A 12,462-nucleotide genomic window follows, 5' to 3' on the forward strand; every position below is an offset into this window, starting at 1 on the left:
AGTTTGGATTATTTTTATTTCTTTTTCTTCTCTGATTGCAATGGCTAGGACTTCCAAAACTACGTTGAATAAAGGTGGTGAGAGTGGACATCTTCGTCTCATTCCTGATATTAAAGGAAATGCTTTCAGCTTTTCACTGTTGAGTATGATATTAGCTGTAGGTTTTGTCATATATGGCCTTTATTATGTTGAGGTATGTATATATATGCAATGGAATATTACTTCATTAAAAAGAATGAAATAGGGCTTCCCTGGTGGCGCAGTGTTTGAGAGTCCGCCTGCTGATGCAGGGGCCACGGGTTCGTGCCCCGGTCCGGGAAGATCCCACATGCCGCGCGGAGCGGCTAGACCCATAAGCCATGGCCGCTGAGCCTGCGCGTCCGGAGCCTGTGCTCCGCAACGGGAGAGGCCACAACAGTGAGAGGCCTGTGTACTGCAGGAAAAAAAAAAAAAAAAAAAAAAAAAAAAAAGCCATTTGCAGCAATATGGATGGACATGGAGATTATCATACTAAGTGAAGTCAGACAGAGAAAGACAAATATATGATATTGTTTAAATGCGGAATCTAAAAACAAAGGAATTTATTTACAAACCAGACTCACAGACTTAGAGAATGAACTTATGGTTACCAGGGGGAAGGGTGGGGGGAAGGGACAGATTGAGAATTTGGGATTGACATGTACACACGGCTGTATTTAAAATAAAATGCCTTTCCATAAAAAAATAAAGCTTTTCAAACAGTGAAAACAAAAGTTCCCATCAAGCCCCCTTGTGAAAGAAAAAGGGGGTAAAGGAAGTCTAGTGCTCTGACCTGCAATGGGGACAGTCCTTGTCCTCCAGGTATGTATGTCCAGGACAGCCTGGCCTTCAGCCTAGAAGAGTCTGGTGCCTGCTGCAGGCTGGAGCACAGAAACCAAAGTCAGACCACCCTGGAGAGGGATGTGCCTTGGGGGAGCCCTTCCACATCCTGCCCCAGTTCCAAACCTCAGTGCCAGCGCACTGGATTCATCCCATCTTATAATGCTGGCAAGTGAGTTCCTGGACCTTCATCTCACTCCAGCCTGACCAGCATCCATCAGGCTGCCATAACTTTGGAGAATGGGCTGGTGACATGAACACTCCCCCCAAATGGCATCACACAGTGAAAAAATTTTTAAAAAGCCAAAGAGGACAGGGATGGCTCATTGTTTTCTGAGCTGATCACAGGAGAACTTTAATATATTTTATTCATATTGGAAGGAGTGAATGCATGGCCAAACATTTTCTTGATGGTGCTCCGTCAAGAAAAATGCATCTTATATAGCTCCCCCCCTTGATTTTTTATCTTGTCTTTGTTAAAATGAATCTTTAAAATTTTATATATAAACCTGTCAACCTTTTCCTTTAAAAGTTCATACTTAAAAAGATAAATGCTGTTATAGGCTTCTACTTCCTGAATTTCAATTAAAGTTCACCAGTATTTTCTTCTAATTATTTTACTTTCATATTTGCAATAATGGAAAGCATACTGTATATACCAGTTGTCCTCATGCTTCAGTGTATAGCATCATCACCTGGAGGAGTTTGTTACCTGTTACTTCTACAGCCCACCTCCAGGCAGTAAGTCTTAGGTGGGGCCCAGAAATCAGTATTTTAAAGATGCTCCCCAGGTGATACTGATGCAGGTGATTATGCAAGGCTTTGATAAAACATTTGGAGTGCAATCCATTCCATGAACTGTTTCTTTCTGGAATTGCTTGTAATAATACTAGAAAAAAAAGACTTGTGTAAGATTATTGAGTCAATAGCAGAATTTGGACAAACCTACTGGCTCCTTAGCAATAATCAATCAAGAAGTCAATTAAATATTGAAACATGATGTGTTACAAGTAGGTGGCATATCAGGAGGAAAAGATAGTCTTTGATCTGTAAGGAAAATGTAATTCCTAACATTTACATAGAAGCCATTCTATTTTAAGTGTATTTATGAAGTTTTTGCCTTTCCAAGTTTTTTTTTTTTTTCACGTATCAACTGGGAATGGGATGGGGTGAAGGGAACTGTTCCCTTAGATCTGTTTCCTGTACTGCTTTGTGCAATTTATGCATATTCTGAGTCTTCTGAACCAGTAGGGCAGGCCTGACAGGAGCCTTCAGGGAGAAATCATCCCATAAGAGAAAGAAGACAAAACCTCAGTTCTTAGACTTCGAGCGCAACTCTGACTATAGCATGACATCTTTTGCTCAAATTTGAACCCTGGTCCAACCCCCAAAATGGACTCATCATGTCTGACTCCTATGGAGGAAGTGTCCTGTGGCTGAAAATGGAAGGGGCTGTTTTACTAAAAACTCTGCTAAACACTGTGGCCCAAGCAATCCTGGAACAGTCCCCACCTCTGTTAAGCATCACTATAAAGCAGAGAGAAGCTTTAGAAGACAGAGTGGGGATTCAACGCACTGGGGACTCCAGGAAACTCAACGGGGCTTTGGCACTCAAGGACTCCACTGCACCACCAGCAGCAGGGCTAGCAGAGAGCAAAGGGCCCAGCAGAAAAGGCAGCAGTGCCCAGCAGGCCTGGCAGGATCCAGGGGAGCCCACCTCCCTGCCTATTGGACTTGTTCCTGAGCACAGGTTGAGTCATGCCAGGACCCTCCCTCCCTCAAAACTGATGTTCTGTAGTGGGTTGGGGTTCTGTATGCATAGGTGGGAACAAGAGCCCACCAAGCACAGCTCAGAGTCACCTCATTTCTTCCCCACAGCAGCCCTGTGAGGCAAATGTTTTCCCATGAAAAGACTGAGTCTTAAGCAAGTGTATCTGTAATAACTGCCAGTTTTATTCCTCTGGCTAAGAGATCCAGAAGTAATTTGAGGTTTACATTTTTTTAATAGTTCTTTCATCAAGAATTTAGGTCCCCCCATTGCCCTTATAAGCTGGTTGCAAATTATTTGATTGACTCTTAATTATAAAAAAAAACTTTAATTCTTTTTGTATGTGTGACGTGTTCATTAAAAAATACATATAAGCAAAAAGAAAAAAACTCACACCACACAGAAATAAGCAGTTAAATTTTTGATATATGTATGTATACACACGCACACACACACACACACACACACACAATTTGAGATTTTCTCCTACATATGTGAGCTGATACTAAATATGCTGTAACCTGTTATGTTTTACTTTACAATATGGAATGAACATATTTTCATGCATATGTGTGAAACTTCCCAATTGAAAAACAGACCTGGAGAATGTGTCAAAATACAAAATCCAGATGCTGGTAATAAGGACACTACGTACAACAAAACTCCACCACGTGATTAAAAATAAAACAATAGTCAAAGATACATCAGAAAATGCTAACAGAAAGAAAGCAGGGGCCAGATTTTAACATCAGACCAAAAAAAAAAGAATTCAAGGCCTAAAGCACACAGGATAAGGACGGCTGCGTGAATGTCTTTGTTTCCAATGCATCATCACAAACTTATTTCTTACTCTTCTTATCTCTTCCCTAAGCCTTTCCAACTCATCTACTCCTCTTATCATTTCTTCTGGGTCCAAATGCCTAACCGGAGTGTCCTCTTTATATCCCTGACCAGGCTGAGTCAGCCCTCCTCTAAGGTTTCCTTCTGCTTCCTGGCTTTCACCTTCTTCAGACGGTTGAGGATTTCTTTCTGCCTCCTGTGGTACAGCTTCCATAGGGCGGTCTTCCTCAGCCTTTGGCATGTTCTGTGCTTTTCCTTCATTTTCTTCACAAGACTTTTGCATGTTGAGTATTTTTCTCTTATTTCCTTTTTGAATAAATTAACCCTGGAAAACAAGGAAACAAAACGACTAGATGCCAGGCAAATGGACCAGCAGTCAGAGCATGGGTTTCCATAGAGACTGGCCTCTTCACATTCAGGTCCCTAATTGTCAAAGTTTTCCAACTAGAGAAGACTAGATCCTCAGGCTCAGAACTCCCCTGGCCCCACCCCTTTCTCCCCCTCCCCTTTCTCCCCCTCCTGCTCCAGCTCCATCTTCTCGCTCCCGCTCCAGCCCACCATTTCCCAGCAGGCCCTGCTACAGGCCTCTCCTAGCACCGAAACGGGAGCAGCGCAGAAGCAATTAACCCCTCCCTTGCCTCGGGTCTCCCAACACTCCCGCCCTTTTGGGCTTTCCCAAGCCATTCCAACCTCCTGCCTCTCACCTGAGACCAGCTGGTCCAGTCTCTGGCCTCCCCTCCCCCTTCCACGTCTCTCCAGTCTCCTCCCCCCCCGCCCCCGCCCCCGCCCCATTTCCGTTGCAGGCTCTGCACAGGCCTCCGGCGCTTCAACCGGATGGAGAGAGGCGGCAGCGACCCGGGATGGGCTTTGGTGTCGTCCGGACTCACACCCCACCCCCCACAGCCACCCCCAGGGACCTGAGGCAATTCCACCTTTACACTGACCTGCAGGGATCCAGGGGATTTTCCTCCCTCTTCCCTCACTCGATTTGGGTCGCTCCCAAAAGACCAAGAGTCCTGCAGACAGGAGTGCTTGGTGAGCAGGTCAGTACCTGAATCACGGGTCCCTTTCACGATTCTAGGCCTTGTTCGTCTAAAGTTTCCCCACGTCCTCATCCTCTCCCTCCTTTTAAGGCAACCCCGCCCTCCTTCCCCCGTGCCCACCGGTTCCCTGCAAGCAGGGAGTGGGAGACAAGTTATTTCCAAATTGTTTCTATGTCTCTGTCTCGGGACCCTCAATTGGCTGCCCTTCTCCCTCTCCACCCCCACCCACCCCCAAACAGCCCCAAATTTCCTGCACAAAAATGAGAGTTTGGCGGAACCGTAGTGTTGGGAAAGCGGTACCGGCAACGCTTGGTTTGTGCTCTCTGACTCCTAGGCCCCAGGGTCCCGAAGGCAGCGCCCACCTTTATACTGACCTCAAAGGATCCGGGGCACTTTTCTCCTCCAGCAATAGGGAGCTGCTACAGGGAAACAGGCCCTGGACTATAAGGACTTCTGCACACGTCGACTCCTGGTCACGTGAGCGTTGCGTCATCAATGAGCTCGAGTCTTCGGTTACCCCTCCCATTTAACACTGCAGCCCGCCCCCTGCGTTCCCTCCACTTGATACTGTCAATCTTTTTTCGTATTTGCCAATCAGAGACAACAATACTGGTATCTTCTCCCAGCAGTTTCTACTCGTTTTTCTCGGGTTACCAGGGAGAATCAGCCTCTCGGGGTGAATCGACCATTTCTCCTTCTTTGGGGAATCATCTCTCTCTCCTGCTTCCAATTTCACCTCCACGCCTCCCCCAAGGTCCTCCAGTCCACCATTTCCCTTGGAGTCCTGTCTAGCATTAAAATGGGGGAAGGTGGTAGATGGGGGCGGGAGGGCGGCTAGAAAAGAATGTGGGAGTGAGGGTGTGGAATTCTTTTTTACTAGTTCTCTTGAATAGTTTTCTGCTTTGTGTAATGTTTTAAACAATCAGCATACTTTTTAAAAATGATTTTTAGGAAAGAGATTCCACATAAGCAATATTTGGCACAATATGGAGGACAAATTAGTTACATGAATTTTTAAGACTTTGGAAAAGTTTTCTAATGGCTGCAAATGAAATGACAGTTTTCACAACATATTGATCTGTTAGAAAAGGTTTTTAAAATCTTATTAAAGCAGCGCCTTTAAAAACTGACCCCAGGGCTTCCCTGGTGGCGCAGTGGTTGAGAGTCCGCCTGCCGATGCAGGGGACACGGGTTCGTGCCCCCGTCCGTTAGATCCCACATGCCGCGGAGCGGCTGGGCCCGTGAGCCATGGCCGCTGAGCCTGCGTGTCCGGAGCCTGTGCTCCGCAACGGGAGAGGCCACAACAGTGAGAGGCCCGCGTACCACAAAAACAAAACAAAACAAAAAAAACCTGACCCCAAATTAATCTGTGGGAAGAGGCCCAGTTTTCCCTTGTGTAGCAATTTTATGTAAGTAATCCACTACTTTTTCTCTTTCTGGCTGAACTCAAGTTATCAAGTATTAGATGTCTGACCTTTTCATGAGGACTGCTGCATGGCTTCCGCTTGAGTTTTAAGTGGAGGCTTTAGGCACACTGCCTCTTCTCATGTCCTCTGTAGGATCCAGTGCCTTGCTAATCAGATGAGTCTATAAAGGAGTCAACTTTACTTTGGAACTCAAAAAAATGTGTTGGAAAATAACTCTCATACATCCTTGAAACACTCAGAAAGGAGAGAGTTCCCTCTATCTCACCATTTGGTGTGAGGCTTTTTAACAGGTGGAATTTTTGTTCTTGCATGCCACTCTTGAGATATTCTGATATCATTCACTTTGATCCATTAGAAAAGAGAACTATCAACATGCATAATTGTTTTGATCAGAAAGCAGAGAGGACATCATTGCAGTAAAAATATTAGTTAAAAGAGGAAATTGATATCCCCGCAACCCAGAATCCACTGGTACTTGGAGGTATGTTGGTGCTGGGAATGGCAGTCTGGCCAGTGGAGCCAGCTGGAGAGTCAGGGGAAGGAGGCAGAGAGGGGTCTCTTATCTAGGATGGTCACAGTGGGATGCGGTAGCCAAAAACAGAGCCCACCACAGAGAAAGCAGGGTTGGAAAAAGTATTTTTGTTGTCTTAATGTTTTATCATTTATATTTAAGCATGAAGAATTTATTCCACAGTTGATGGATATATTTCCTATTATTCGAGGGAGAGTTTTTAATATAAATATAGCTACTGAATTATAAAGATGTAACCATTAAGTACCACAAAATATTTCCATCCTTTCAGATGTTATATTTAACAGGGGATAACTGATATTTTTAAAAAATTATTATCATATAGAGAAATGGACTCTTTTTTGGGTGTACAGTTCTATGAAGTTTAAGAAATGTATAGATTTGTGGAACTACCACCACAATACAGGATACAGTTCAATCACCCCCCAAAAAACTTCCTCATGCCACCACTTTGCAGTCATACCTTACCCCCCTTTCCTGAACTCTTGGCAACCTCTGATCTATTCCCAACTCCTATCATTTGTCTTTTTCAGGATGTTACATAAATGAAATCTACAACATGTCACATTTAGAGACAGGCTTCCTTCACTCTGCATAATGCCCTGGAGATTCATCATTTAAGTTGTTTCATGCATTAATAGCTCATTCTTTTCTTTTTACTGAGTAGTATTCTGTTATATGGATGTTCCAGTTTATTTGTCCATGTACCCTCAGTAGGACATTTGTGGTGTTCTCAGTTTTGAGTAATAATGAAAAGAGTTGCTATAAACATTGCTTCAAACTGGACTACTAGGGTAACCTTTTCTCTGACCTATCTACCTTCAGGCCTCCCTCTCCGTCTTCAATTTACTTTGCACATTACCATCAAATTAAACTTCACTCTTTCTTATTTTCAACTTGTCATTCTCCTGTTCAAAGGCCCTGGCTGGCAACCCCACTATCTGTGAATTAAATCCTACTTTCCTCATCCTGACATTCAGTGTTAATCAGAATTGAGCCACACTTGTCATCTACTTCTCTGCCCCATCCAAAAGGAACTCTCATACACTATGCCCAAGTATGCCTTCTTCTCTCTGTCTTTGCATGATATGTTCTTCCACCTGATTGCACTCCTCTTCCTCCTAGATCCTGGTCCTGCTCATTCTTAGGGACCTAACCTTCATCACCCAGCCTCTAAAGCCACCTCAGCTGGAAGTGATCTCTACCCCGCCCTGCCCCATCAATGCTGCAGGTAGGGTCTGCACCCCTCATATTGCTCTTAGCAAATGTTGCCTTTTACCTTTCCCCTTTCCTGTGTGTTTGTGTTTGTGTTGGGTGGGGGTTATCTAACCAGGCAGATGTTCAAATGTGGGTTGATGGAGAGTGGGGGTCAGGCTCCAGCTCTCATGCTGCTTGAGTGGCTCCTGTGATTTTAAACAGTGCATCTCCCAGAAATCTCAGAGATTCAGAAGGAGCTGTATGCCAATTGGCTCACAGACGATCCTTCTTTCTGCTTGCACAAAAATTGGAGCAGAAGTTTCATTGTCCCCCTCCTCTGCTTATTCTACTTACAGATAGTCAGAACAACCTTAATACCATTTTTATGGAGCTACTGACAGAGGATATTGTCCAGTTTTCCTAAATAGTCATAAGAGAGAGATCAGTCAGCTCACTGGTTCACACCTTACCAAAAGCCAGATGGTACAGGCCTTTACCTTCATCCTCGTCCCTGAGCAATTTCAGTGCATCAATATAGCATTCAGCTGCCTTTGAAATCAAGTTAATCACAGTAGCTTTTTAAATGTAAGATTTTTGGAGACAAGAGCATTCTTGTCAATTAAAAACTATTTTTAAAAAGGAATGAAAAGAGGGCACAAATTGATTTAAACAATGAAGACATGAATTCTGGAGAGTAGACACCATGTACCTCTGACCCAATCAATATTCTGTTTTTATACACCAAGAGGGCACTGGGGATAGCTCCAAAGTCTAAAGCCTTTCAAGTGGTGTGAGGGGAGGAGAAAGGAGCTCTTATACAAGAATATGATATCCAGAATATTGTTTTTTATGTTCTCTTTCGAAGTCATTTCCTGAGGCTCTGTATTCAGCAACTCCTGCATATTTCTTATTGCTCTTTCAAAGCTCATCCCATAGAATAGCTTGAGAGGGCTATTTCTCTCCCTCACTTCTCTAGCACACTATCTATGGCTTGAAAACATCCCTCCCAGTATGGCAAAATCTGCTCCAGATCCAAAGGTTTGGCTGCTGTGCATGGACTCAAAGCAGTTGTCTTCTGAGATGATTTGCGCCTTTGGAGTGCAACGAGACCCAACGCATTTCGTCACTTTGCTCAACTGCGGGTAGTCCACTCATGTTCTGATGTAAATGGTACACATAGAGCCCAGGCTGATTTCCACTTAGACTGTAAGTCTCTGCTTCAGAAAGTAAACTCTTCTACCATCTCTCCTGTCACTACGTTCCCTGACATTTGGAAATTTGGCATGCGTAAGTTTCAGAAGTTCCACAAACTCTTCAGAATAGCCACTGGCCACATCCAAGCAAATGAACTTAACTTGAAGCACAACTTTTCATCTCTTCCAGATAATTCTGCCCACTTCCTGAACTCACAGCTAAATGCTGCACACATTGTGGATTATTGTGGCCAAGAGTTTCTAGTTATCCAGAGCATAATGCTTATGAATTGCTGTGAACCTGAAATGCTGTGTCATAACCACTGCCCTTTCATACGTCCCCATGGTGTCTGTGTTGACCACAGTAATAGGAATCCTTGAGTTGGTCTGCTTAGACTTTCTTACTATGTGACAGAATGCTTAAGATCCACCTCAGCTAGATTCTTGAGATTGCTTTGCTTAAGCCTTGAGGTTCGTATCTATGTAGAGCATATTGCTAGGTTGCGGAGAGGCACACTTCAGCTGTACTACAGCTTGGACCAGGCAACTTTTTCCTGTGGCAAAAGCAGAGTTGTTGGGGAGAGAGTGCTGTTGTTGCTGGCTAGGTGCTTTAAAATATTAAGTTTATAATGGAAAGAAAATCTTTGCTGACCTGTTGATTCTGACTTAGTTGCCTGCACTCTATTTACCCATCCTAACTCTTTCATCCTGTTTTGTTGACTTTCTGCTTTGTATCCCTTACTTATCTGTAAGTGCCATAGGACAAAAACCTTATCTGGTTCAACTTTGTAACCCCTCCAATGTTGAAAGTTCAAGTTGGTGGAAACGATTTAAATTTTCGCTAATATGGGAATGGTTAAATAAATTATCCACACTGTGGAAATTGTGCAGATATAAAAAGTAATGAAATAAAAAATGTGTAGTGACATCAAATTATATTGAAGTTATATTTTTGAGTGAAGAAAGTGGCAGAACAGTATTTAGAGAATACTGTCCCACACACATACAAATAATGCATACATATATGTGTATGCAACTAGTTTATTAAGTAGTTCTAATTTTCTGGTATAAACATGGAACAATTTTATTTTTTCCAGTAATTGCTGTCAACTGTGGTCTGTCAAATCTTCTGTTTCTCACTGAATGATGAATTCGTTTAATGACATTTCAGTTTGTTTCCTCAACTATTCAATGACTTTCATTCATTAAGAGAGTTTTGTTTTGGGTTTTTGAAACTCACTCTGGTTTATTTTTTAAACTTTTTGTTTTGAAATAATTTTAGTTCTAAAGAAGATAGTACAAAGCTTTTCTGTAAACCCTACATCTAGCTTAGCCTACTACCTGTGGTACATTTATAAAAACAAAGAAATTAACATTTGTGCAATACTATCTCTGACAGTGAGAAACCTGGTTCTCCTTTATGCATAATTTATTTACTTATTTATTTAACTCTAGTATATAGTTAAAGTAGTTTCAGAACTTCTGTCATGTACCCCTGTGAGAAACAAATTTCCCCACCAGAACATAGCATTTCTGTATAGTTCTTTTTGTCTTGACCGTTATAATATCCAGTCACTTTTTCAAAGCAGCTTAGGTCAGCTCTTTTTTTTCCCTACCCTTTTTATTGAAGTTATGGCATACATCTATAATATAGGAGATTCATTTGCAACAGTGTGCTTTCCGTCTAGGGCTCCCCTACATCTTGATTTGTATATTTTTTAATGGACATAGAGCAAAAGTCACCCTTTGTGGTGTGCAGTTCTGTGAAATTTGAAAACATTCATATAGTCATGTATCAACCACCACAGTACCATACTGAAGAGTTCTATCACTCTAAAATTTCCCTTGTGTGACCGCTTTGTAGTCAACTACTCCCCCCATCCTCACCCTTGAAGCCTCTTTTATATCTATATATATTAACCTCTACATAATGTCATATAAATGGAATCAGACAATACATATATTTTTGAGTATGGCTTCTTTCACTTAGCAAAATACATTTGAAATGCATACATGTTGTTGTGTGAATCAGAAATTTGTTCCTTTTAATTACTGTGTAGTATTCCATTGTACAGATGTATATTAATTTATTTTCAGATGTTAAAGCAACCGAACATTCCTGAGATAAATACCACTTTGTTGTAGTGTCTGATGATTTTTATATGTTGCTGGATTCAATTTCCTATCATCTTGTTTAGTACTTTTGCATATATATTCATAACAGTTAGTGGTCTGTAGTTTTCTTGTGATGTCCTTGACCGGTTTTAGTATCAGGGTAATACAGGTCTTACGATGAGTTGGGAAGTGTTCCTTCCCCTTCTATTTATGGAAGAGTTTGCTAAGGATTTGTATTAATTCTTCTTTATATGCTTGGTAGAATTAATCAGCACAGTCATCTAGGCCTGGGCTTTTGGGGGGCAAATAATTATTTTTTATTATTATTTCAATTTCTTAACTTATTATTATATTGGTTTATTCAGATTATCGTTTTCTTTTTGAGTCAATTTTGATAGGAATTTGTCCATGTCATCTAAGTTATCTAATTCATTGACATACAGTTGTTCATAGTATTCCTTTTAATCATTTTTTTTCCTGAGAGGTCAATAGTAATGCCCCTCTTTCATTTCTTTCTTGCTTTCTTTCTTTTTTAAAATTTTATTCATTGTTTTTGGCTGCATTGGGTCTTCGTTGCTGCACGCGGGCTTTCTCTAGTTGCAGCGAGTGGGGGCTACTATTCATTGCAGTGCGTGGGCTTCTCATTGCAGTGGCTTCTCTTTTTGCGGAGCACAGGCTCTAGGCTCACGGGCTTCAGTAGTTGTACCACGCAGGCTCAGTAGTTGTGGCTTGCAGGCTCTAGGGCGCAGGCTCAATAGTTGTGGCACACGGGCTTAGTTGCCCCACGGCATGTGGGATCTTTGCGGACCAGGGCTCAAACCTGTGTCCCCTGCATTGGCAGGTGGATTCTTAACCACTGCACCACCAGGGAAGCCCACACTCTTTCATTTCTGGTTTAAGTAATTTGAGTCTTCTCTTTGTTTTTCTTAGTTAATCTAGCTAACGGTTTGTCAATTTTTTCGATGTTTTCCAAGAATAAACTTTGGGTTTAACTGATTTTTTCTCTTCTCCATTTCATTAATTTCAAATCTAATCTTTTCTGTTTCCTTATTTATGTTCACTTTATGTTTAGTTTGTTTTTCTTTTTCCAGTGTCTTAAGGTAGAAGTTTAAGTTATATATTTGGGATCTTCTTTTTTAATATAAATATTTACAGCTATATATTTCCTTTTAAGCACTGTTTTACCTGCATCCTATAAGTCTTGGATGTCATATCTTCATTTTCATTCACCTCATTGTGTTTTCTAATTTCCTTTTTAATTCCTTCTTTGACCCAGTGATTATTGAGGAAAGCATTTTAAAATTTCTATATATCTGTGTATATCCCAAATTTCTTTTTGATGTTGATTTCTCATTTTATTCTACTGTGGTCAGAGCATATACTTTTTATTATTTCTTTTTTTTTTTACATTTATTGAGATTTTTATGGCCTATCCTATATGGACTATCATGAGGAAGTTTCACTGTGCGTTTGAGGAGAATGTATATTC

General features: G+C 41.7%; 1 protein-coding gene and 1 pseudogene across 2 annotated transcripts; both read right to left on the bottom strand.

The window, feature by feature from the left end:
- Positions 1-2,800: 2,800 nt before the first annotated feature.
- On the bottom strand, positions 2,801-4,992 carry TCEAL8 (transcription elongation factor A like 8). Of its 2 annotated transcripts, XM_060002878.1 has the most exons (3): positions 4,884-4,992; positions 4,411-4,482; positions 2,801-3,791 (listed from the first exon to the last, which is right to left on the bottom strand). In XM_060002878.1, exon 3 carries the CDS (start codon positions 3,747-3,749, stop codon positions 3,396-3,398), a length of 354 nt encoding a protein of 117 aa, XP_059858861.1. In that variant the 5' UTR covers positions 3,750-3,791; positions 4,411-4,482; positions 4,884-4,992; the 3' UTR covers positions 2,801-3,395. The 2 variants fall into 2 exon arrangements, with proteins under 2 accessions (XP_059858861.1, XP_059858862.1); XM_060002879.1 differs by lacking the exon at positions 4,411-4,482 and having other exon boundaries at positions 4,884-4,981.
- Positions 4,993-5,035: 43 nt separating this feature from the next.
- Positions 5,036-12,185, bottom strand: LOC132418116 (GMP reductase 1-like; annotated as a pseudogene).
- Between the last annotated feature and the right edge of the window lie 277 nt (positions 12,186-12,462).

The sequence above is a fragment of the Delphinus delphis genome, chromosome X (genome assembly GCF_949987515.2).
Source record: "Delphinus delphis chromosome X, mDelDel1.2, whole genome shotgun sequence".
Classification (NCBI taxonomy): Eukaryota; Metazoa; Chordata; class Mammalia; order Artiodactyla; family Delphinidae; genus Delphinus; species Delphinus delphis.